The following is a 25963-nucleotide window of genomic DNA, read 5'->3' as shown; positions in this document are numbered from 1 at the left end:
AGTGAAAAAGGAATTGAGGGACTTTTCAGAAATTTTTGGAATGGTGCTGGCAAATGTTGGCATTGCTAAGAACATTTCATCAACCTTGCTCTCTACCAAGAGTTAGGAAAAATCCAGGGCAAGGAAAACTCTTCTGCCTTCTGACATAGGAACACAAGAGTTCCCATTTTGACTTTTTCACGCTGCATAATAAACCTAGAGTTCCATGCCATCAGCACTCCCAGCCTCTCAAGTGGTCAAAAGCTGCTTCTATTTTACTTAGTAACTTCTGATGGAACACATATGCACTGCACTCTATAAGTGTGGTCATCCACTGCCCTTCAGAAAGTGAGGCGCTGGCTCTCAATAAGGCCTCCAGCCTCTGGCCACCCTATCCAAAAGGAATGCTTATCTCAGCATCCATCCAGGCTCATGCAGGTGCTGCCCTTGTCAAGAACACAACCTAAGAACATCAATTCTACCCAGTGAGACTTGTGCCTTCCGGGGGGGGGGGGGATGGGTATGAGTGCAGTGCAGCCACATGACTCAGCTCACATATAAATGGGGGCAATGTTTGGGTAGCAGAGTAACCTATTGATCCGTCCCTAGTCAAAATCAAGACTAGTTGTGCAAGGATCTGGCTTTTTCAATATATATAAATATCAATCACTTTGTGTAATAGGTTGCAATTGCGACTTTGTGAAGGGGAAGTCACTGGGTTCCAGATTGTGTATGTGCTCATAAAGTATATTTGGCTTTCCTTTAGCTAGGCTCCTGTTTAATGTTAAGTATAGAAAATGGAGAAGGGAAAGGGACTAGGTGTTAAATGAAACTTACCCAAGCTGTACAAAGAAGTGTATTTAGTGAACAGTATGAAACCATTTTCTACAGCACTTCTCTTAGGATGGTCTTCCACATAGCAAATTTCCCCTTCCCTTCACTAGTGAAATGTAACTACTTTAAAAAAATTCCTTTACTCCAAAATACTCATCTACATATTTCCCAAGAGATAGAAATGAACACTAGCAGCAAATGATGCATAATGGGGGCTAAAAAGAATAGGACTGAACTACAGATATTTTGGCAGGAGTATAAAGTATTTTATCTACAAAACTTTTTATCTCTTCCTAGACTTACATTATAGCACACCCACACCCCACACACCTTCTGGTTGTTGCTAAAAGCAAGGTTTCAATACAGATTATTTTTTAATGAGTTTACGTAAAACTTGAGAAAGAATTACAAAAATTTAAGTTTTATTGCACTTTGGATTAGATTGTTTACACAGCAAGTGACTATTTTCTTAGTTAAGAGAAAGAAGGAATGAGATAAGAAAAAGGAAATGACTTTGAAAATAGATGGGGGCCCAAACAGCAAATCTAGCTTCTTTCCAGTCTGAATTCACCAAAATTGCAGTTACGCATGAAAACATTGACCTGCAAATATATTCCAGTGTCTTAACAATATTGGAAAATGAGGGTGGTGTTTAAAGAAAGGAACCAGCTCATACACTTTGGTGGATTCTAACATAAAATGTCGACCACACATTCAGAGCTCATCGTGCTTTGTAGAGTCCAAGCTGGACTTAATGAAAACACCTTCCATAGCCTTCCAGTAGTTGTGATGATTAGGAGAATGTATGCCATGGACTTCCCGCTGTCCCCTGATTGGATGGCCATACTGTTCGCCTGTTACTGTAAGGAACACATCCGTTCCTATGTGCTTGAAACGTACTGCGTCGTCTCGCTCCCAGTATGTCCCACTGCATTGCACTGTCCACACATCTAAGTCATCTCCTTCTCCATCATCACCAAAGGCGCTAACTTCCTATAAGAACAAAAAGGGTGGGGGTAGATATTGTTTGTGTGTGTGTGATATCACACAAGCAGAATGACAATAGTATATGGAAATGATAAAATGATCCGGTACCCACTTCAAAATAATAATGCAATGTATTGTATTCTACTCAAGGTTGACCCCTGAAATTAATGGAATTAAATTAGTCATTTTTATTAATTTCCATGGGTCTACTCTTGAGTAGGATTAGAACTGGCTACAAACAAATATAACAGAGTGTAGGAGACACTTGACCCTCCAGGTCAGGCATAGGCAAACTTGGCCCTCCAGATGTTTTTGGGACTACAACTCCCGTCACCCCTAGCTAACAGGACCAGTGGTCAGGGATGATGGGAGTTGTAGTCCCAAAACATCTGGAGGGCCAAGTTTGCCTGTGCCTGCTCCAGATATTGCTGAACTGCAACTCCCATCAGCCCTGGTCACTGACCATGCTTGCTGGGGTTGACTGGAGTTGTAGTTCAGCAACATCTCAGGGGCTAAATGAAATGTAACTCTGTTTTTTAGAATCTAAATGCCAAAACCAAGTGTTACTGAAATAATCAGAAATAGTAAGATGGAAGTGGGAAATGAAGTACATTATCAGTGAGTTGCTTATGATCAAATAAGAACAAAACAACTATGAAGGATAGAAGTGCAAAGCCCACAGTTAACATCTTGCATTTGCCTTGGACCTGGTAGGTATCTTTAATCCAGCCACAATCCTTCAGACTATCTACTGTAACACAGGGATAATAATACTGGGTAAGGGGTATTAGTATTTGCCCTGCCTTTTGACATTTAAGGTATTTGTTCTGTAGGACCCACTATAATCTATAGTATTCTGTTTCTTTCTTGAACTATTTTACTTGTTCTAATAAATCTATAAATTATTTTACTTGTTTTGGTTTTAACCAGCTGCAAAACCTTATCGTAAAGGTCAGATAAGAGATCTTATTTGAAGCATTTTGAACATTTTAAATTACTATATGAAAACTAAATGGCATTCCATTATAGCCATCATAGAATCTAGAGTAATAGGAGATTTTTTGTACAGTACTGCAGAGAAGCCACTCAGATTTTCTCTCTCCTCTATGTATTCATGTTCCACAGCAAGTCAATAGCAACTACAATGGAAGAAGTTCACAAACTACAGACTGGGACAAGGTTATCTTCTGTTGTACATCTAAGAACCAGCCTTTAACATATATCAGTGTGAATTAGGGGCATATTACCAATAGTCCACCACTATGAGTACAACCTAAGCCACAGCAACAACCACTTTCTGCATACTTAAGAAGTGTTATCTGGGCCACCCCTCTGCAAATCACATTCTCTTCTACATCAAGAGAGAAATTAAGTAGAGGAGGATATAACACATATCAAGAGACATGCAATTCTGCATTGGGACTTATTTCTGAGTAAACATGCATAGAATTGAATGGCATATCTTTATAATAAAATTGTATGCTACATATGGAAAAGCACAACTGATATTTTAATCTGTTCCTAAATATATAGATATTTCATGCCTTCATAACTTTCCAATTCAATTTAAGAGTAAACTCCATTTTTATTTGCTTACATTTTTTGAGATGCTTAAAATAAGTAAACAAGTATGAAGGAAAAGCTCTGGTTTTACCTGATTATTGGAGAGTGGTGATGGGAAGTGGTGGGTGTGCAAGTTTTTCCCTGTATTAACATGGGTAAGGCGTACTGTTTGCCCACACTTTACAGGCGTTCCTCGCTGGCAGGACCCATCAGTTTTGCCTCTGATCCGCCAATAGCTGTTAGCATCATCAGAAACTTCAACTCCAGTTACTGACTGTTGACCACTTCCTATAAACAAAACAATTGCTATATAGTCATTGTGTGCAGATACAGAGGCAGGTAATAAGACTTTGTCATAAAACTGGGCCAAGTGAGGTCGCTCCACCTGCTTGTTCTTTCTTTCCTGAGAACACTGCTCTCTTCAAAAAACAAACAAAAAAGCAGAACATCCCCCCTCTTCTACAGAGATCTGTGAGGCCCCTTCTCTTTTTGCTTCAGCATGCCTTTGGTTTGCAAGGTTTCCGCCCCTGCCATTATTAAGCTTTATTTGGATTTTAACTTACTATTTTGAATTTGGCTTTTATATGCTGCAATTTATTTCTTTTTACGATTGTTGTGTATGCTTCAGTTATGTTTTTGTGCAGCCTTCTGTGTCCTCAGACAGAAAAGCAGGATAAAAATAATAAATTTAATGTTTCTAAACTTTCTATGTCCAATGGGAGCAATTAACCATGACAGATAATTTCCATTTCCATGTACAGATATTTTATTATTTACTTTTGTATGTACTGGAACTAGTTCCCTTGAGGCTTTGGTAATAATACAGGATGTAAATTTAGAAAAGAATACAGAAACATCTATACCAGGGTATGGCTACTGTTGAAAACAGAATGCTGAACATGATGCATCTCCACACCTGGGGGACTCTTCATATTGTATGTCATATATATATATATATATATATATATATATATATATATATATATTCCTTGTAGGCAGGTCAGTAAGCTGCTATTAGCCATAATAAGCAAAAATTGAAGCTCCCTGTTCAGAAGCAGTCTCTCAGCGAAGATATCCTTTACTTTATTGTCCTGCATGTCGATAAGCTTCATACAAAGGTATCTGGCTGGGGGCAGCGTAGGAAACAGGATGTCAGATTATTAAGACCTTTAGGTCTGACCCAGCAGATCTCTCTTCTTACGTTCTTTATAAAAGATCAAATAAGCTCCTGGTGGAGAAACTTATTCAGTGGTTAACACTTTCACCATGCAAACTTCAACAGTTGCCAGAAGCCCCTGATACATTCTAAGCACATCATTTCCCCTCAAAGAAGCCTGGGAACTGTAACTTGTTAAGGGTGCTGGGAACTGTATCTAGGTGAGGGGTAAACTACAGTGCCCAGAATTCTTTGAGGGAGTGAATCAGAGAATCGTAGAATTGGAAGGGACCACAAGGGTCATCTAGTCCAACCCTCTGAAATGCAGTAATGAATGTGCATTAAAGGTAAAGTGTGTAAGTAGTTTAGCATTAGATGACTCTACCTCTCACTGGCTCTAGTTCTGCCTACTCTTTGGGCTTCCACCTGACCAGCCCCTATGGGTACCAGCCACCACTGCAGAGAAGGCATCCTGTTCTGTTCTGCCTAAGACACCTATTTTGAACACGATAGGACCCACCTTCCCAATCTCACCTCTATCCATTGCCTCACCTGGCCCCTTCTTCCCTTCCCTTGTTCCCTCTATAATGAACATTCCCTCACTCACCATGGCCCTCTTACTACAGGGGTAGCCAACATGGTGCCCTCCAGGTGCTGCTGGACTACAACTGTGACCCTGGCTGGGGCTGATGGGAGTTGTAGTCCAGCAGCAACTGGAGGGCACCATACTAGCTACCCGTGTATCATGGTAACCAAATCAAAGTGTGCATAATTGAAATGGCCACATTTTCTCCCTACGCCTCCATTTCTCCTTTCCCTGACGTGTTTCCCTGTGTCTGTTTTACACTTCAGACTCCCTTGGGACAGGGCATACCTGCCATACCTGCTCTTTCGTAAAACACCATGGCCACGTTCGGTTCCTCCTCTCTCTTGATCCCTTTTGCCTTTGGCGGTTCTGCCTTTTGCCACTGAGAAGTCTGTGGGCACTGCCTGTTTTATCACCAACACCTCCTAAACCACTTTGGGAGTCTTTTCAGGGCCTGTCGCACTGGGGTATGTTTTTTCCTCCTCCCTCCTGATGCCTTTTTCTCTTATGGTTTACTCATTTTCCGACTGTAAAAGCCTGAGGGGAGAGGGCTGTTTTATCATTGGCATCTCCCAAGTTGCTCTGGGACATGGCCATGATTTATGTTGGGGGGTGCAGGACAGCCACCTGTCATTATCCTCTGCCAAGCAGATTCAGAATGAAATGTCAGCTGCTTTAAACTGCTTTCTTTTGACCCCAAGGGCTCAGAAAAACCCATAAAAATCTTTCTGCAATTTCTACTTTTAGTCGAAATTGCATTTCTACTAAAAATAGGTATTTTTATTTACTTACATGATGGGGGGAGCACCTCCTATGCCCATGCTCTGGGAACCTTTTTATGCTGATGAGGAGGACAAAACATTATCACCACCACTACTCAGGAGCGCCAGCTTGGCTGTGGGTGCCCTGGGCTGTGGGTGTCATGAAGCGTGCATGGCCCTGGCCCTGAAATTTGTGGGTGCCCAGCCCTTTCATTTTGTGGGTGCTCAGCAGGGCCGGATTTAGGTTTGCTGAGGCCTTAAAACTACTGAAGGTAATGGGATCCTTTATATGTCCAGCTGTCCTTTGCCAACAACAAATTGTTGCTGTTTGTTTTTTGTGTTGAACATATGCTATATGGTAATTTACGGACCTAATAGGTGTCTAAAGCCATTTGCACATAACAAAATATGCAGAATGTAGGCATCCTTTATATAGAAATGAGCAAACCAGTGATATTTTAGGGAGTAGGCTAGCAGGCGGGGCCCATTACTTACATCATAGGAGCCTACACAACACAAAACACTATTGCTGTATGTAGGTTTTATTTTATTTTTTTATCTTATATTTTGGAAATGTACATTCAGTTTTTCTTTTCCTTTTAATTTTTTGGGGCCCCCCAAGAGAGCGGGGCCCTAAGCTATAGCTTGTTTAGCTTATACATAAATCCGGCACTGGTGCTCTGGGCCCCCCAGCACCTTTGCCACTACAGTGGTACCTCGGGTTACAGACACTTCAGGTTACAGACTCCGCTAACCCAGAAATAGTACCTCGGGTTAAGAACTTTGCTTCAGGATGAGAACAGAAATAGTGTGGTGGCAACGGGAGGCCCTATTAGCTAAAGTGGTACCTCAGGTTAAGAACGGACCGCTGGTACGAATTAAGTTCTTAACCCGAGATATCACCGTACAGTGGTACCTCGGGTTAAGTACTTAATTCGTTCGAGAGGTCCGTTCTTAACCTGAAACTGTTCTTAACCTGAGGTACCACTTTAGCTAATGGGGGCCTCCTGCTGCCGCCGCCGCGCCGCCAGAGGACGATTTCTGTTCTCATCCTGAAGCAAAGTTCTTAACCCGAGGTATTATTTCTGGGTTAGTGGGTCTGTAACCTGAAGCTTATGTAACCTGAAGCGTATGTAATCCGAGGTACCACTGTACTGCTAATGGCAGCCTTCCTCTGAAGACCACTAGCTGGGAAAACGAAGCGGGGCTCTGACGGGCCCTCGGGTGTCTAACCCGCCCCACAGCCTCCCCCTGGGGCCGAGAGGGGTTTCATTTCCTCCCGGCAGCCGCGCGGCTCTTTCCTCTTTTCCCCGCTCTGAAACAGATTCCGGTCGCCGCCCTCCCTTCCTCCGTCTCGGCTCGCCTCCCGCCCCGCGCGTCTTGTCGTCTCCTCACCGGATCCGTACTTGACCTCGTGCGAGTGCAGCCGCACGTTGTGCCGGGTGTTGAGCAGCTTCAGCACCGAGCCGCAAGTGACAGCGCCCTCCTCGGCTCCCGTCGCCAGGCCCGAGCCGCACACGAGGAGGAGCAGAGAGAGCGGCGGCAACGGCCAGGAGCGGGAAGCCAGGGGCCGGAAGCCGCCGCGACCACTCGGTCGCCGCATCCCCCCGAGTCCCTCAGCACCGCGACGGCGGCGGAGGCGGCTGAGGTAAACGGCGAACTGTCGCCTCAGGAACCGTTTCCGCCACCGGCGCCCGGCGCGGACCAATCAGCGGCTGCCAACGGCGCCCACGCGCTCCCCCGTCCTGCCGCCGGCTCGCGAAGGCGACGAAGGAGATGCTCATTGGTGCGCGGCGGCGGAGCGGCCAATCGGGTCTTGCGGCGTGGCGGAGGAACGCGCCTCCCCCTCCTCCCCGCTCTCGCCTTTCCCCCCAACTCCACCCCTCCTTCCCGAGAAAGGGGCGGGGCCGAAGCGAAATAGGAAAGGCGAGATGCTGAGGAAGCCAACTGGCTCTCTCAGGGGCTGACTCCGCTGAGACACGGGTTCGAGCCCCGTCCTCCCCCCAAACAATTCAGCCCCAAACTGCAGGTCGAGGAGTCATTTCCCGCTTCTTCTGAGAGAAGGCGCTTTTCCCGTTTCAGATTTTATGTCCTTTCCTTCAGAAAAGTGTTCCGCTGGGAGGAAAGACGCTTTACATTATAAACTTAGGCATTTTTGAAAAATTGGACAGCCTACATGCAATTATTTAACTGCCTTGTCAGGGTGATATTTTTTAAAAAAAATAATATTACTGTGGAGCAGTAATCGTCAATCTTTTAAGAGCTGGGACCTCCAAACATTGCCTTTGGGGACCCATATGTTACATATTATTAGCTATATATTTGTATGGTGGCATTATTATCATTGATGTATTTAATCGCCTTCTAAACCACCACCTCAAGGCGATTTACATATAGATAGCAACAGTTAAACACACACAAACAACGAATATATTTGAAGCAGGACTTAAAACCCTAACAAGTGGGTACATGTGGTGAAGACCCTGTTATAAGAATTCTAAAGTCTCTAATATAGAATAAATGTTCATAAATGTACAAGGCAAACAGACACACATAAGTATATAAACCATGTGTCTGAAATAGTACAGGAGAGCAAGCCATTTTGACTCTCCCAAATTGACCTCAAATATTTCTCTGCAAGGAGGAAGGAAATGGGAAAAGCTTTCCAATTGTCTTTGGACTGTAGGGGTCTGCACCTCCCTGCAAATACGGTCTGGCAAGTATCTGTTAAGCTGAGCAAACTATCAATATCTGTAAGAGATTCAGGAACTAAATCTACCCAGAAAATGCAATTATCGTAAGTAAGGCATTATCAGGTATCCTGGCAGACAGGAGAGAAGCAACACTCTCAAATTTCTGCTGGAGATCACCTCGTTTTGTGATGTAGGTATGATGTTTTTTGGGGGGGTGTTGGGTTACAGGGTGTGCAATTTCCAAAGTCTTTATAGGGGTTTGCGCTCCATTGTTTGGGGTCTCTCTTAACTCCTTGCTAGGAGGGAAGGGAATAATAAAGAGAAAAATAAAGATCTGCCTTGCTTTCTATGAAACTTGCCTCCATCTATTCATCATGGACTTAGGGGACTCAGATCCTTGGGGAGTTGGGCAGCAAAAGCCAAACTCTCTATTTTCCCTATAACAACTCATTTCTCCATCCTGGGAAAGCCTGTCAGAACAAAAGCATCTCCGGCTCCTTCCAGAAAGTGCAGACAATGCACACGTGTTTTATCTCGACAGCAATACTGTTCCATGGGGGAATAAAATATTATTCTTTCTTAAATTTGTATACCGTCCTATACCCGCAGGTCTCAGGGCAGTTCCCAACATAAAATCACAACATAAAAAACAAAATACATAATAAAAATAAATACAAAAATAAGAACAAGAACAACCCAATACAATGGTACCTCGGCTTAAGTACTTAATTCGTTCCGGAGGTCCGTACGTAACCTGAAACTGTTCTTAACCTGAAGCACCACTTTAGCTAATGGGGCCTCCTGCTGCTGTCGCGCCGCCGGAGCACGATTTCTGTCCTCATCCTGAAGCAAATTTCTTAACCTGAAGCACCATTTCTGGGTTAGCGGAGTCTGTAACCTGAAGTGTATGTAACCTGAAGCGTATGTAACCCGAGGTACCACTGTAATCTCCTTCTCCCCAACACATTTTAAAAGGGTGTTGGATGTCCATCAGCCAAAGGCCTGGTTGAAGAGGAATGTTTTTGCCTGGCGCCTAAAGGTGTACAGTGAAGGCGCCAGGCGAGCCTCCCTGGGGCGAGCATTCCACAGATAGGGAGCCACTGCAGAAAAGGCCGGTTCCCGTGTTGCCACCCTCTGGACTTCTTGTGGAGGAGGCACACAAGGAAGGGCATCAGAGGATGGTCTCAGGGTCTGGGTAGGTTCATATGGAGACTGGCGGTCCTTGAAGTATGGCGGTTTAAGGCTTTATATAAGTCAAAACCAGTCCTTTGAAAAGGGGCAGGCACATTAAAAGCTACTTTTTATAGGTCCCAGCTGAGCACCTGAAGACTAAAATTACTTCAAGGACACATACCAACCAGGCAAACACACGTGAGGAGACTGTGAACCAGGAGGGGTGTGACTGAGGATGGGGTCTGAGGAGTATCTCAGGGGCCAGTTAAGCCCTTTGGTCCCCAGGCCTGAGGTCCAGCCAATCCTTGCAGTATTATTATTATTATTATTATTATTATTATTATTAAGACATCTGAAGGCAGCCCTGTTTAGGGAAGTTTTTAATATTTAATGCTGTACTGTTTTTAACACTTGATTGGGAGCTGCCCAGAGTGGCTGGGGAAACTCAGCCAGATGGGCGGGGTATAAATAATAAATTATTATTATTAAATTATTATTAAGACCCTTCTCACCCTAAGTTCCCAGTGTGGTTTACACCATTAAAGCACAATGTCAAAAACAGTTTTAAAAAGCTTACATCACAGAAATAAGTGGTTGTCAAAATATACCTCAAGCGGCGAAAACCAAGGGAAAGAGGTGCATCTTCAGCGTCCGCAGATAACTGTACAATGCAGCTCTGTGGAGAAGGCGTTTGACAGCTTAGGGGCTGCCACAGAGAAGGCCCTCTCCTAGCCCCCCCCCACCAGCTGAGAGCGAAGGAGCCACCTCTCACATGAGGGATTAACCAGTTTCCTTTCCAAATATTCTGGCACATTGAGATTAATTTGTCGGAGCATGTATTTTCTCCCAGGAACGACACACTTTTCCGAAGAAGAAGAATTACTTAAATCAGTGGTTGGGATGCTAGGAGGGAGCGTCAGTCTGCGCGTCCTTTTTGCACTAACCGTGTAGATTTCCTTACCGCCTGGAAAGACCAAGCAAAAAACCGAATGGGGGGGGGGGAGCGAGGAGAGGAGGAAAGAAAGGAAGCAATCTGGTGCAGCCTGACACTTCGCATAATGCATTTGTATTTCATGAGAAACGGCAGCTCCTTCCTGTTAAGGCCCACAATGGCTCATGCTGTTTTTCTGAAACAGGGCAAAACAGATGTCTCGGGATGCCAGCTTAACCATAGAAAATCAATCCTATGGAGCTTTAGCTGGCACCTGTTTATCTTTCTGGGAGGTCACCAACCCCCCAAGGCTTTTAGTACAGTTTGTGTTGTGCTCCTTCACAATGCATTTCAGCCGTATTTTTTAAAACAACAACAACACACACACACACGCAAAACTAAAACGACAAGTTGTAATTGCCTTTAGAATAGCTGCTGTCAAAGAACTTGGTTGGCGTTGAAATATTATCTGGCCTGTCTTTTCTTTACTGCGCTGATAATTCATTGCCACTTTCCCACAGTGGCGGATGTACTGGGAGACCCACAGACTGAGATGGAGAGCTCCATTCCAGACCATGCTGCTGGATGGAAGAAGGAACAGAGACGCATAGTTGGCTTGAAGGAAGCTTTTTATTGTTGTTTTCTCTTTCTATTTCTTGCGAACTTGAAGCAAAAGGTGGTTTCGTGGAACCACAGCAGGCCAGAGTTTAGTGATAAATAAAGACATTCAGATCAAAGATCAAACGTTCCATCCCTTGCAGCCGGGTTCCTTTCTACTGCTACAATTTTGACTTTTGCAAAAAGTCAACTAATCTCCAGTGCAGTGACAGAGAAGCCAAATATGCCCCTCTCCCCAGTCCTCTCTGTGTGGGACCACAGCTCCCATCATCCCTGACTGCTGGATGAGCCAACTGGGGATGATGGGAGCTGTAGTCCAGCACAGTCTGTGGGCCCAAAGATAAAGAACATGTGACTGGGCAGTGGCTCTCGAGTAGTGGTCTTTCACATCTCTTGGTCAACCTAAGCCAGGGGTCAGCAAACTTTTTCAGCAGGGGGCAGGTCCACTGTCCTCAGACCTTGGGGGGGGGGGCGGACTATATTTTGAAAAAAAAATATGAATGAATTCCTATGCCCCACAAATAACCCAGAGATGCATTTTAAATAAAAGCACACATTCTACTCATGTGAAAACACCAGGCAGGCCCCACAAATAACCCAGAGATGCATTTTAAATAAAAGGACACATTCTACTCATGTAAATACACACTGATTCCCCAGTGGCGTAGTGTGGGGGGTGCAGGGGGGGCCGGTCGCACCGGGTGCAACATCTGGGGTTAGGGCAAATCCATGGGTTAGGGGGCGCAAATCCACGGGTTAGGGGGCGCAAATCCACGGGTTAGGGGGCGCAAATTACTTGCCTTGCCCCGGGTGCTGACAACCCACACTACGCCACTGTGATTCCCGGACCATCCGCAGGCCGGATTTAGAAGGCGATTGGGACGGATCTGGCCCCCAGGCCTTAGTTTGCCTACCCATAATCTAAGCCTTCATATTGGAAAAGTCAAGCATTGAACCCGGGGCCCTCTGTATCAGTTATACATTTTGGAAAATTCTGTCACCGTGCACTTGGACACCTCTTAAGATGTGGTAACCAAATTTTGCTTGATTGTTCCTGAGATCAAGGAGTGGGTTTCTGTCTATGTTTGGATACAGTTGGATACCATTTTGAATCAAGATACTGGACTTAAGCTTTCACAACTGCACCACTCTTTTGGTTTCTTAGAATTCCCAAGCAACACCAAGTACGAGACTGCTAGTTCATTATAAGCAGGCATAGGCAAACTTGCCCCTCCAGATGTTTTGGGACTACAACTCCCATCATCCCTGATCACTGGTCCTGTTAGCTAGGGATGATGCGAGTTGTAGTCCCAAAACATCTGGAGGGCCGAGTTTGCCTATGCCTGATTATAAGGGATAAAGTACCGTAAATGGGTATGCTTAGGGACACCCATGAAATGGGACTAAATCTGCCCCCTAGCGAGGTATTGTGCTATCTCAGCCATGTCCTAAATAGCAACTTTATCCCATAAAACAAAGCAAACCAATTGAAAACCAAGTCAGCTTTATCTTCATGGGTCTGCTTTGGTTTTGCATTTGGTCATTCTAGAGTAGAAGCCAGTGTGGTCCCCTCTAGATGTTGTTGGACTACAAACCCCATCATTCCTAGCCAGCATGATGAATGGTTAGGAATTATGGGAGTTATAGCCCAACAACATATGGAAGAAAGCCATGCTGAGTACCAACTTGAGTCCATTATTTCAGTAAGGCCTCACTGAGCTGGATTCAACCTTAGGCACATAAATTGCCATATTTTTCGCTCTATAGGACGCACCAGACCATAGGAGGGAGAGAACAGGAAAAAAAAATTCTCCCCCTCTCTGCTCAGCGCCCCTTCAGCGAAGCGGCAGGAGAAACGGAGCCCCTTCCGTTTCTCCTCCCGCTTCGCTGAAGGGGCGCTGCGCAGAGAGGGAAAACTGTGCAGCGCCTCTCCAGCGAAGCAAAGCCTGGAGAGCAAGAGGGATTGGTGTGCACCGACCCCCTCTCGCTCTCCAGGCTTCAGGCTGCTGTGCTCCGAAGGCTTGCGGATAGCTGCCTGAAGCCCCCGGAGCGCAGCCTTTGAAGCCTCCACATAGCAGCGGGGTGAAGGCGCCCTGCTGCCCTGCGGAGGCTTTGTGCAGCCATCCCAAGCTAGAACAGCGAGACGGAGTGCTGCGCAGCGCTCCATCTTGCTGTGCAGCGCTCCGTCTCGCTGTTCTGGCTTCGGGGACAGCCTTTGAAGCCTCCGCAGGGCAGCGGGGTGCCTTCACCCCGCTGCCCCGCAGAGGCTTTGCGCTGCTAACCCCAAGCTAGAACAGCGAGACGGAGCGCTGCGCAGCGCTCCGTCTCCCTGTTCTGGCTTTGGGCTTAGCCGCGCAGCCTGCATTCGCTCTATATGACGCACACACATTTCCCCTTAATTTTTGGAGGGGAAAAAGTGCGTCCTGTAGAGCGAAAAATACGGTACGCACATTTATGGAATTTCTACCTAAAGCAAGTATAAAATATTTGGCACCTGTTGATCTTCAGCTCGGTGGTGGACTGGCAGAGAGTAGAAAGCAGGCAGACCAGCAGCAGGTGGAGCACGGCCAACTCATTCTAGTTTTACCCCCACCCTCTTCCCTACCGAGTTCTACAAGGTCAAAACTGAGACTGAGCAGGAAACTCATAGTCAGTGGACTACTTGTAAGTAAGAAGGCAGGCAGATAGGGGTTGGATGAGGGTAGAGGTAAATGGGGCAGTGTCCCATTTGCCTTAAAGGGTCAACCTTCCCTGCTTTAGGTTCTGAACCACTCTGAAATGTCAGTAGGACATAACTTCATCATGCGCCACAATGGAAGCTGAAAGAGGTTGTAAAATAACAATCTGCAAATATTATTCTCTCTCATCAGCTAATGGACTTCTTGTCTGAGACCTTCCACAGATTCCATAGGTGGGCGTATACAGTACATATAAATTACAAAACCACAAGGGTATACAAACCTATATGCTTTATTGCTATTATACCAGTTTTAGATTTTAGGCAGATGAGTTTTGCTACCTTCCTCGCTGAGGCTAGACCTTCGAGACGATGAGTGTTTCTTCAAATGTTCTCCAGAGTTCTGACTCGGAGCTCCTACTTCAGGCAAAACAGTCCCTGACCCTCTGGTCCCATCAGGGTCTATGTTTAATTTTTGAGAAGACGATGCCTTTGGCGTCACATCGAGTGGCGACTGGTCTTCAGAATCTGGAGCTTCAAGCAAGGTTTTGCTGTCTTCAGAAGTGATAGATCTCCTTGATACGAATTGGTCTGGAAGTCCTTCGCCCTCTACAGATAACTCCTCAGATTCGCCCTCTCCAAAAGCAACTATATCAAAAATATCTGTTTCTTGGCTGCCCTCTTGCAAACTACTGGACTCTATTTTTTGCAGTATGCCTGACTTCACTTCCTTCTCCACAGCGCTTTTCATCACCACGACTTTGCCAGTGGGCATGTCAGATTTGAACAGGACGCTCTTCTTCTCCCCCGATTTTTTCTGCAGGTCCCAAAGGACTCTCTTTTTCTTGGCTTTCTTCTTGTCTTTCTGTTTCGGGGTCTTGGGCCTCGGTTTGCGCGGTGCGTAGATCTCGTCGTGGACTTTTGACCAGTCAATTTGAGACGACAGCCGTATCCCACTGCCCTTAACTCTCTTGTAGCCGAACATGATCTCCAGCAGGACCTTGGTTACGGGAACCGAGATGAAGCCCAGCTTCTCGGAAAGAAGGGTTTCGTAGTTGTACTTGTACAAGATGAGCTTGGCTGCGTTTTCAATCAGGAAATCAATGATGGCTTGCTTCGGGAGGGGCTTGCCTTGCAGGCGGGCACGCTTGATGTCGCTGGGGCTGATGATACGCCTTGAGACAGCAGGCTTGGAACAGTGGAAAGGGAAGACAGAAAGTGTTGAAACCGCTACTTAACAATGCCATAAAGGTAAAGGGACCCCTGACCATTAGGTCCAGTCGTGGCCGACTCTGGGGTTGCAGCGCTCATCTCGCTTTATTGGCCGAGGGAGCTGGTGTACAGCTTCCGGGTCATGTGGCCAGCATGACTAAGCCGCTTCTGGCAAACCAGAGCAGCGCACGGAAACGCCGTTTACCTTCCCGTCGGAGTGGTACCTATTTATCTACTTGCACTTTGACATGCTTTTGAACTGCTAGGTTGGCAGGAGCTGGGACCGAGCAACGGGAACTCACCCCATCGCGGGGATTCGAACCGCCGACCTTCTGATAGGCAAGTCCTAGGCTCTGTGGTTTAACCCACAGCGCCACCCGCGTCCCTAACAATGCCATAGGACAGTGGTTTTCAACCAGTGCGCCGTGGCACCCTGGGGTGCCTTGAATGATGGTCAGGGGTGCCACTGGCAACAATAGCTTCTGTCCCTCTTTCCTCTCCCCCCTCTTCTGATGCGCTCTCACATCTCTCCCGCCCAAAGGTTTGCACAGCTGTTTGTTGCAGCAGCCCTGGCTACAAACTCCCCAGGCAAATGGTGCCTCTGGGGCTGGCCAGGGGGTGCTTCCCAGGCCCCTGTGGGGCAGTGTGAGGGGGTATCTCTCTCTGGGGCAGGGGGGCAGGTCAGAGACCAGGGGCGGCAGCCCAGAGGATTCCCAAGGTGAGGGGAAAAGAGAGGAGACTGAGGGAACACTCCACAAGGGAGGGTGTTCGAAAACGGGTGAGAGGCTATCAGCTCTGCAGTTGAGGGGTGACATAACTGGGCTCCTGAGCCCCACAGGGGTGCCACAGAAAGAATGTAGTTGGTCAAGGGAGCCGTGGACCAAAAATGGTTGAAAACCTCTGCCATATGATATAAGGCTTAGAATTTTTAAAAGGATAATAAAGTAAGGCTTGGCTCATATTTTACTTTAGGGATGGGGCCCAGGAACTGCATGGGGCCCTTAGGCTGTTGCCCTAGGCCACCCCTGCTTTACACTCTCCTTGGTCATTTTTTCCTGGCTAGTATGTATTCCAGTACATTTCTGAGCACAATTCAAAGTGTTGGTGCTGACCTTTAAAGCCCTAAACGGCCTCGGCCCAGTATACCTGAAGAAGCATCTCCACTCCTATCGTTCAGCCCGGACACTGAGGTCCAGCTCCGAGGGCCTTCTGGTGGTTCCCTCAGTGCGAGAAGCCAAGTTACAGGGAACCAGGCAAAGGGCCTTCTCAGTAGTGGCGCCTGCCCTGCGGAACACCGTCCCAACAGAAGTCAAGGAGATAAATAACTATACAACTTTTAGAAGATACTGGAAATCAGCCCTGTATAGGGAAGTTTATAATACCTGATGTTTTACTGTGTTTGATGTTTTAATTGTTGGAAGCAACCCAGTCAGATGAGTGGCATACAGATAAATTATTTGCATTTATTGTTGTTGTTGTTGTTGTTGTTGTTGTTGTTGTTGTTGTCATTACTGTTATTGTTATTATCCCTGAACTCTGATAATGCTTCTTGCTTGTCTGGATAGATGCTAGAGAGGGATGGTTGAGTCAATTAACATTAGTTACTCTACTGACATTTGCGAGCCACCAGCAAATCACCACAACAGGTTGGAGTTAACTATTTATTAGCAAAAACAGGTGCTGTACTGTTATTTTTGCCAATGCATTTTGATTATTCTTGTTGTTAATGCATGCATTTCCATTCACACTTTATTTTTCAATACATCGTCAGCTGGAAAACAGCATTGCAAAATTCAGAAGAAGTACAAATTTCAAAGGATGGCTGTGTTTTAGTTCACATAGTGTTTTGGAAAGCGCAAATTAAGCAAATTTAAGTGTGGACGGATTCAAATCTTCTCCCCCCACCATCTCTATTAGTGGGTAAGGCCTGCAGGACCCTTGTCATACTCCCCAGGTAGGCCGCAGCCTCCCTTTCTTTAGAAATTTACCGTATTTTTCACTCTATAGGACGCATTTTTCCCCCTCCAAAAATTAAGGGGAAATGTGTGTGCATCCTATGGAGCGAATGCAGGCTCCTTGGCTTCAGCGATAGCAACGCGAAGCCTCCAAAGCGCAGAGGGAGCACTCCCTCCTCACTCCGGAGGCTTCGCGTTGCTTTCGCTGAAGCCTGGGGAGCTAGAGGGGCCGGTGCACACGGACCCCTCTCGCTCTCCAGGCTTCAGGGATAGCCGCCTGAAGCCTTTGGAGCGCTGCTGCCCAACCTGGTTTTGAGGCTTTTCCCCGAGAAGGAAGAAGGGACTGACTGGCCGTGTCAGTCCCTTCTCCCTCCTGGTCGAAAAGCCCGCAGGAGCTGCGCACTCCTTAAAGGGTGCGCGGCTCCTGTGGGCTTTTGCGGGAGATGGGGGAATTCCCCCACCTCCCACAAAAGCCCGCAGGAGCCATGCACCCTTTAAAGAGCGCGCCACTCTTGGGGGCTTTTCCCCGAGGAGGGACAAGGGACTGACTTGCTGCGTCAGTCCCTTCTCCTTCCTGGTCGAAAAGCCCACAGGAGCCGCGCGCGGCTCCTGTGGGCTTTTTTGGGAGGTGGGGGGAATTCCCCGCAAAAGCAGGGAGAAGGTCTGGGAGAAGCGCACAGCTGGGGGGGTGTCATATTTTTTCCCTTGTTTTCCCCCTCTGAAAACTAGGTGCGCCCTATGGTCAGGTGCGCCCTATGGAGTGAAAAATACAGTACGTACCTGTTTGGACTCAGCAACTCCTTGGGTAGAGTCTTTTTTCTGTCTTGGTTTCGGAAGCGGGGGCGGAACGTATTTCGGTTTGGGTGGGGGCTCCTCTGGCGGTGGCCTTGGCTTCGTTTTCGGCAGCGGAGGTGGCACGTATTTGGGTTTGCGCTGAGCTTCCTCAGGCCCCATAGATTTCCGCTTAGATTTCGGAAGGACTGGTGGTGTATATTTTGGCTTGCCCTTCTCTTCCGGGGATGGGGTTATGGATTCCCCCTTTGCTTTCTTCCTCTTCTCCCTCTCCTTGTCCTTCTCTTTTTCCTTCTCCTTCTCCTTCCCCTTGTCTTTCTTCTTCTTCCCCTTCTTCTTTTTCTTCTTCTTCTTCCCTCCCTCTCCCTCCTTCCCCTCTTCGGATTTGGAGTCACCCTCTTCAGACGTGTCCTCTCCGCTCTCGGAGTCGGCTGAGCCGCTCCTCAGCTCCTCTTCTTCCTCGCCTTCCTCGCTCTCCTCCATTGAAGAGGCCCATGGCAGCAGAGGGTGGCCTTCCTCGTCGTAAGTGCCCACGAAAGAGATTCCATCCGCCATTGTCACCTCCAGGACTTTGAGGACCGCTTGGTTTATTATGCATTGAAGAGCCGCGAGGATTTTGTTTTCTTCTAAGAAATCTAGGGCCGAGAAAGGTTCGTTTCCTGGATAGTACAAGGGGATGCTGCTGGGCGTGGGCCGTTTCAGAACACTGGTGATCTCCTTGTGCAGGGACTCTACAGACATCGTCTGCTTTGGGATCTGTTTCCTGAACTTTGCAAAATAATCTCTGTGCGGGGGGTGTAGCTTACTGAAAGACTCTGCCAGTTTGGCCCAAATGTGGAAGTGTTCTTGCCGGAAATAATAACTGTCCCCTGATCGTTCTGAAAATGTCTGCAAGCGAGTAAAGGAGAAAGTAAAGGAAGAGAAAAGAAAGTATATTATAACAGCATCAAAACAAGTAACAAGGGGATGTGTTCGGTTTGGATATTCTAGGTGGAAGCTGGGAACGGACCATTTCATAACTCCCAGATAAGACAACGGAGGAACGTAAAAAACCACCTTACGCAGATCCAAACGATTGGTGCATCTAGCATCCACACCAACACTCTTCAGCCTTAGGCTCCCAGATGTTGTTGTACTAAATCGTTACCCTTTGCCTAAGCTGGTTGGGGATGGTGGGTGTTTTAGTCCAACAATATCTCAAGGCCCAAGATGGAAAAGCACTGGTGTACAGTGACTGACAGAAGCTCCCTGGGGTTTTGGACAACCAATGCCCAAATGCACACTTGCTCTTCCTCTCTCTTAGCTGCTTCATGCAAAGTCAGACCTATTTAACTCATTACTGTAAACACTGGCTGGCAGCAGCTCTCCAGGTTACAGACAGGGTTCTTCCCCAGCAGGAGTTGAACCTTCCTGCATAGAAAGCAGGTGCTCTTTCGCAGAGCTACCAAAGGCACGGCCAATGTTCCCATCTCGCTTAGGATTTGCATCCTAAGTAGAGACTTTTGTCCCTGAATCAAGGGTAGGCAACCTCTTGCCCGCCAAATGCTGCTGGACTACAACTCCCATCATCCGTGACCATGGACGATGCTGGCTGGGACTGATGGGAGCCCAGCAACATCTGGAGGGTCTCAGGTTGTCTACCCCTGGTCTACCCCTACAAACCAAAAGATTTAGCAACCCAGATCAATCAATCAATCAATCAATCAATCAATCAATCAATCAATCAATCAGAATGACTCTCTGAACAATTTCTACATTCTCCTGTGTCTTTGGGTACTCTGAGCTATTTCCCAACTTTTTCATTTTCCTTTTTTATCACATCAAACCATTCCCACAAACAGCAGAATAGTAAAAAGAAAGAAAGGAAAGAAAGGTTGTTATAGGAGACCTGTGATAATTGCTGCACATTAATAAGTGATCACACAATAGGTACCATTCTTGAAAAGTGTGATTCTCATCGTGGAATGACTATTGTTCACCCTCCCCTTCCATGGGCCCCTCCAGATGTCATTTTTTATTGTGCATTCATGACGATTTGTGCACACGGAATTATCAGGGAGGTCACACGTTTTCCCACTTTCAGTCATATTCACCCCTGCAAAAAGTTGTGGGAGAGTCACACTGCTTCCTTTTCAATCAGTGCACATCCCATAACTCCCTGCTGAAATCCCGGGATGTTTTATAGCGCAAATGTTCTGGCTTATTTTTGTCCCACTTTTCTTGTGCTATAGCCCGTCTGGACAGCAACAATCTAGTGGCATTGGGAAACATCGCGGAACAAATTGAAGCAGAATCAATATGCCACTAATTCACTGTTATTATTATATGTTGCAGAATACACCCACAATAAAACACCCGTCTGGAGGAGCCTGAACCCCTCTTTCAGTCCGTGCATCCAGTTGTGGATGCCTGCTACGCTGTCCCTGCACAATGGAATTAGAATCGAGGAGCCTTCCCGCAGGAGGGATTCCTTAACACAGATGTGGGCATTGTTCATTCATTGCTGAAGGATGAGCTCTATAGCATTAGAGCAGCGGGGAGGGACATTTTAGGGTCCACAGGACAGATTATTGTCAGGATTGGCCTCATGGGCCAGACTTGACAGTTATTTTTTTGGAGGGGGGATACCCACCAGTTAAACCCCCCTGCGTGGCTTTGCCCATGCTTCTCCTTTTAACCCCTTATTGTTGGTGCTTTAAATGGGGAACATGGGGACACTTGCAAAGGTAACTGCTTTAAGGCAGTCTCTGCGCTCCTGTTGGAAGTGCGGGGAATGTCTTAAAGCGGCTTCTCTTTTAAGTGGCTTCTCCCCACTGCAACCCCACCACACACTCAATGGCTTTAATCTTCATTCATCAGTTGATCAGTTCATCAGTTGATGGGGATTACTGTATTTTTCGCTCTATAAGACACACCAGACCATAAGACGCACCTAGTTTTTGGAGGAGGAAAACAAGAAAAAAAATATTCTGAATCTCAGAAGCCAGAACAGGAAGAGGGATCGCTGCGCAGCGAAAGCAGTGATCCCTCTTGCTGTTCTGGCTTCTGGGATAGCTGTGCAGCCTGCATTCACTCCATAAGACACACACACATTTCCCCTGACTTTTTAGGAGGGAAAAAGTGAGTCTTATAGAGCAAAAAATACGGTAAATCCTGCTAGCTAGGCTGCATGATCCTGTTCGTTCCTGATTTTGCAGCAAATGTAAGATTAAACACCGGTGATGTCAGCTGATGGGTAGGTGAGCATGATTTGGAGAAAACTTGACAGGCAAAATTGGGCAATTTGATGGGCCAGGTATGGCCCACAGGCCAGAGGTTCCCCACCCCTGCATTAGGGTCACAACATAATTCAAGCCTGGAGTGCAACTGCGATTTTTATCTGTCATTAGCTGCGCCACAGGCACTGTCCAGTAGGATCCTGCGACACTCAAGTTTTATAGAGAACCTTTCCAACTGCCATGCCGTCACTAGCTTTGAAAGAATCACATCACACACACACCCCAGGAACAACACACAGTGCCTTGAGGGCTAAGAACCTGCACCGCTATGAGAACAGTAGGAGATTGCAAAGGGAAAAACAGAAGTGTCTGTGCAGGATATTGTCTGCAACCTGACTCAGTAAATGAAATGAGCGTTCAGTGATCTGAAAAAGGCTCAAAGCCATGGCTCCAGGAGGAGGAGGATGGAGTTGGCCACCAGGCATGTGGCTGGAAAAGAACTGCAAAGAGAAGGCTCCTTTTCTACTGCTGGGTCCTGCGATGCAACAATGCACAACTATCCTATGTCCTTGCACATGCATTATGGAATTGCTGGATATAGTACACCACTTCCACACCCATAAACACCTCCCCCCCACACACATAGCAGGCTTTTCTGTAGCGGATCCAGACATTTTGTGCAGAAGTTTATTTCCGTGCATGGATTACATTGGCTGGATCAGAGCGGGGAACTCTCAGCGCGGCACGGGAGGTCCGATCCGTCAAGAAAGTCCTCCAAATACCTCTGCGTGGAATCCTCCGGAAACTCCCTCCCTGGGCCTCTCATCTAGCCTCGGGAGCCTGGCGGCATATTTATCCAGGAGGGACATTTTTCCTTCGAGCCTAGGCTCCCTTCTGCTCGTGAGACAGGCTTCCCAGTCGTCTTCAGAGCTGGAAGTGGCCGAGGTGGTGTGGTACCTAGACTGCGAGCTGCAGGAGAAGGACCACGACCTGCTGTCCATGCTGGAGCCAGATTCTTCTTCAATATCAAATATCGGGTCTCCATCCTCGGTCGTCACTCGCCGCAGCTTCCGCACGGCATCCTCGACGATGTTCTGAAGGCTTTCCAGGACCTCCTCGTCAGCTAAGAAATCCACAAACTCCGAGAATTCGTTGGCGAGGTGGCTGCTTTCGCCGTGACTGCTGGAGCGCTGCTTTCGTTTCCCTTTGTCTGGGCTGAAAGCTCTGAACTCAGAAGCTGTGGTGGCGGTGAACTGGTCCCGGAATTGGCAGCGGGAAGGTGGCCTCAGGATGTTCCGCCAGTCAGAGGGATCTCCTTGTCTCAGCTGTAGACAAGGAAAAACCAGGGTGAAAAGGGGAATCGGTTTCTGAAGTTACTGGGACTGTATCAAAAATGCATGTAACGCCAGCAATGTAGGCAGTAATATAGTGGAGGGGAAAACACAGGGGTGTGTAGTTCTGGGACTTTTTTCAGAGCAGGAATTATGACAGGTTTGGCCTGGGTAATTGGCAGCTCTGGTGAGTGGAGGAGGTGATAATAAGGCTTTCAAGTTTATTTGTGGCAGATTAGTCAGAGTGTGAGGAAACAAGCAGGTAGAGGCTAGTCACTGCTTTCCTTTCCTTTGTTGGGGTCCCTACTTCATGCTAGCAATTTAAATGGTAACACTTCCTTTTACAATTATTTGAATTTTTCATTGAAAGCCAATGTTTACATTTCAGTTGGCTTTTGTTGAAGCTCAGTGGGTTTTACAAGTTAAACCAATGCCATCAGAAGCAAACATTACTGACAGCTGAGTGGTGCTTAGCCCCAGTAAGACGTCAACAAATCTGTCGATTTTGGTTCCCTAGTTTTCTCATTTTCCAATCTTAATTTCAACTCTCCACATTTCTGCAGCAATTTGCCTTTTTAAAAAAACCCATGAAAATATATCGGCAGAGTGCAAATTTCTCCTGATGAACACAGGTTTGCATGCAGTTTTGACTAATATACACGTTTTTGTAAGCAATTTCCTTAAAATCTAATGCATCTGTGTATGTCATTTTTACTAATGTATGCATTCTGTGCATGTTTTCTTGTTCATAGATGCATATTCTTTGGAGAACCGCATTGCAAAATTCAGGTAAAGGTAAAGGGTAAAGGGACCCCTGACCATTAGGTCCAGTTGTGGCCGACTCTGGGGTTGTGGCACTCATCTCGCTTTACTGGCCGAGGGAGCCGGCGTACAGCTTCCGGGTCATGTGGCCAGCATGACTAAGCCACTTCTGGCGAACCAGAGCAGCGCACGGAAACGCTGTTTACCTTCCCGCTGGAGCAGTACCTATTTATCTACTTGCACCTTGACCTGCTTTCGAACTACTAGGTTGGCAGGAGCAGGGACCGAGCAACGGGAGCTCACCCCGTCGTGGGGATTCGAACCTCCAACCTTCTGACCGGCAAGTCCTAGGCTCTGTGGTTTAACCCACAGCGCCACACATGTCCCCAAAATTCAGGTAGGTTCAGATAAAACCGGGTTCCTTAAAACCGCGCCCACAATACTCAACTCGTGGCTTCTAGTGGTTATGAGCCATGCATCAGAGCCGTGGGGAACCACTAACAGTGACTCCCCTGAAGAACTCTACGATTTGGCAGGAATATAAGGGATCAGGCAGTCCTTGAGGGATCCTGGACGGCAGCTGGCTCTGCTGCTGCCCACTGCTTTGAGTGCTGCCACCCCCTCCTGCCGCCTAAGATTGACAAGTCCAATGTCAAAGTAGGGCAGCAGCAGAGGGCACTTTGTTTGTTGTGTCTTTTACTCCATGAAGCTCAAGGTGACTGCCATATTCGGTTCTCCCCTTCCTCATTTAACCCCTAAAACAACCCTGTGAGGTAGGTTAGGCTGAGAGTCAGTGACAGGCCCTAGGTCAGCCAGTGAGCTTTATGGCTGAGTAGGGATTCAAACCCTGGTCTCCCAGGTCACAGTCCAACACTCTAACCACTACACTGGCTCAGCTTGGGTGACTCCCCTTCCTCGAATGGGATGGCCAAGGGCAACCCATTTCTGTCTCTCTTTGGGCCTTACCTGAGGTCCCCTGAGGCTCTCATCATCTGCCAGATAGCCGGAATATCTACGACTCACCATGGTGCTGAAAGGACAGCGGCTGTCCCCTCCTTTCTTTTCACACCTTCTGTCTCCTCTTCCTGCACAAACAGACACACAAAAATAGGGGTGTTGTTATTATTTTATGGGACACGGGTGGTGCTGTGGGTTAAACCACAGAGCCTAGGACTTGCCGATCAGAAGGTTGGCGGTTCGAATCCCCGCGACGGGGTGAGCTCCCGTTGCTCTATCCCAGCTCCTGCCAACTTAGCAGTTCGAAAGCATGTCAAAGTGCAAGTAGATAAATAGGTACCACTCCAGCGGGAAGGTAAACGGCATTTCTGTGCACTGCTCTGGTTCACCAGAAGCGGCTTAGTCATGCTGGCCACATGACCCGGAAGCTGTACGCCGGCTCCCTCGGCCAAAAAAGCGAGATGAGCGCTGCAACCCCAGAGTCAGTCACGACTGGACCTAACAGTCAGGGGTCCCTTTACCTTTACCTTTACTATTATTTTACAAAGAGGGGTGTCAAAGTGGGGGAGCTACAGAATGCATCACATCCATCGATTTGGACACTTCCTTCAAAAGTGAATTCCTGATGAAAGGTCTAGGAAGGAAAGTGCTCATCAACATTTTCATAGAGGGAGAATATTTGTGTGTGAATGATATCGGAGTTTGGTAGCGAAAGAGCAAAGATGTGGACCTGGCAAGGGACCGAGGGTTTCATATCGATATAAATATATACATACTTATAAACCGCCCGCACTTTCAAAACATCATGACGCCATACAGTAAAACCGTTAAAACATTGTAAAATTACATAGTCATAAAACAGAACAAATTGAGTTACACTCAATCAGTTCTATAAAAACACTCAGTGGAACCAAACAGTTTTAAACAGGAGGTGAAATAATCGAAATTGTAGGCGCCTGTCAGATTTCAGTAGCAGCAGTATTCCAGATTGGTGCCACTGCACTTGGTTTCATGAGGGCTAGAAACTCTGAAAGCGGAGGCAATTAATATATGGTATTTTTCGCTCTATAAGATGCACCAGACCATAAGACGCACCTAATTTTTGGAGGAGGAAAACAAGAAAAAAAATATTCTGAATCCCAGAAGCCAGAACAGCAAGAGGGATCGCTGCGCAGCGAAAGCAGCGATCCCTCTTGCTGTTCTGGCTTCTGGGATAGCTGCGCAGCCTGCATCCGCTCCACACACATTTCCCCGTTACTTTTTAGGAGGGAAAAAGTGAGTCTTACAGAGCAAAAAGTACAGTAGATAAATCCCAGTTCTAATGCACGTATGACAACCAAACCCTTCCATATCCACGTAAGTCCCATACTTGATGTGCCAGCCTTTTTTAAAAAACCAAACCACTACTCACAATTGTGTTCATTAAGGGTGAAAAATCCCAGATTATGAGAGGTGAAGTCGGGATCTCTTTACCTCTCCAAATTCCTCGTTGAGGATCCTGCCCAGCGGGCTACCTAGCATCGAGGGGTTTTGCCAACGTGAGGAAGTCTCTTGCCTCAAATGTTCAGACAGAAGCCAAAGAACTCCTTATGCCTCTCAGAGAATCTTGCTCTGTCATTGTTAGGTAATGGATCCTGTCTGTTTGCCCGTGCGATTCCATTCATTTGCATAGAACATTCCTATCGCATAGCCCAGCTCTCAAAGCGCGAGTTCAGCTAGCGCAAAGGTGGGGAGCCCTTTCCAGATCAGGGGCCACATTCCCTTCTAGGCAATGCCCA

The 25963-nt window shown here is 46.9% G+C and overlaps 3 protein-coding genes across 5 annotated transcripts in view; 1 reads left to right on the top strand and 2 right to left on the bottom strand.

The window, feature by feature from the left end:
- YDJC (YdjC chitooligosaccharide deacetylase homolog) overlaps positions 1 to 25963 on the top strand; it is a 107707-nt gene that overhangs the window by 40707 nt on the left and 41037 nt on the right. The window lies entirely within an intron of this gene.
- On the bottom strand, positions 1219 to 7582 carry SDF2L1 (stromal cell derived factor 2 like 1). The gene is made up of 3 exons (XM_083590653.1): positions 7262 to 7582; positions 3455 to 3651; positions 1219 to 1806 (listed from the first exon to the last, which is right to left on the bottom strand). Exons 1-3 carry the CDS (start codon positions 7467 to 7469, stop codon positions 1528 to 1530), a joined length of 684 nt encoding a protein of 227 aa, XP_083446779.1. The 5' UTR covers positions 7470 to 7582; the 3' UTR covers positions 1219 to 1527.
- On the bottom strand, positions 14236 to 25794 carry CCDC116 (coiled-coil domain containing 116). Of its 3 annotated transcripts, XM_083590021.1 has the most exons (6): positions 25663 to 25768; positions 25597 to 25630; positions 24195 to 24313; positions 21918 to 22460; positions 17906 to 18805; positions 14236 to 15147 (listed from the first exon to the last, which is right to left on the bottom strand). In XM_083590021.1, exons 3-6 carry the CDS (start codon positions 24252 to 24254, stop codon positions 14272 to 14274), a joined length of 2379 nt encoding a protein of 792 aa, XP_083446147.1. In that variant the 5' UTR covers positions 24255 to 24313; positions 25597 to 25630; positions 25663 to 25768; the 3' UTR covers positions 14236 to 14271. The 3 variants fall into 3 exon arrangements, with proteins under 3 accessions (XP_083446147.1, XP_083446146.1, XP_083446148.1); XM_083590020.1 differs by lacking the exon at positions 24195 to 24313 and having other exon boundaries at positions 25663 to 25794; XM_083590022.1 differs by having other exon boundaries at positions 25597 to 25746.

The sequence above is a fragment of the Podarcis filfolensis genome, assembly GCF_964270895.1.
Source record: "Podarcis filfolensis genome assembly, chromosome: 16".
NCBI lineage: Eukaryota > Metazoa > Chordata > Lepidosauria > Squamata > Lacertidae > Podarcis > Podarcis filfolensis.
This window is presented reverse-complemented; position numbering and strand designations above follow the sequence as displayed.

Coding starts and splice junctions, on each gene's coding strand:
- SDF2L1 (XM_083590653.1), bottom strand. CDS start 7,469: ATGCGGCGACCGAGTGGTCGCGGCGGCTTCCGGCCCCTGGCTTCCCGC. Junction 3,652..7,261: donor CGAGGTCAAGTACGGATCCG/GTGAGGAGACGA, acceptor TTTTGTTTATAG/GAAGTGGTCAACAGTCAGTA. Junction 1,807..3,454: donor CACCACTCTCCAATAATCAG/GTAAAACCAGAG, acceptor TTGTTCTTATAG/GAAGTTAGCGCCTTTGGTGA.
- CCDC116 (XM_083590020.1), bottom strand. CDS start 25,706: ATGCTAGGTAGCCCGCTGGGCAGGATCCTCAACGAGGAATTTGG. Junction 18,806..21,917: donor CCGGAGGATTCCACGCAGAG/GTATTTGGAGGA, acceptor ACTCGCTTGCAG/ACATTTTCAGAACGATCAGG. Junction 15,148..17,905: donor GAGTTGCTGAGTCCAAACAG/GTACGTACTGTA, acceptor CACTGTTCCAAG/CCTGCTGTCTCAAGGCGTAT.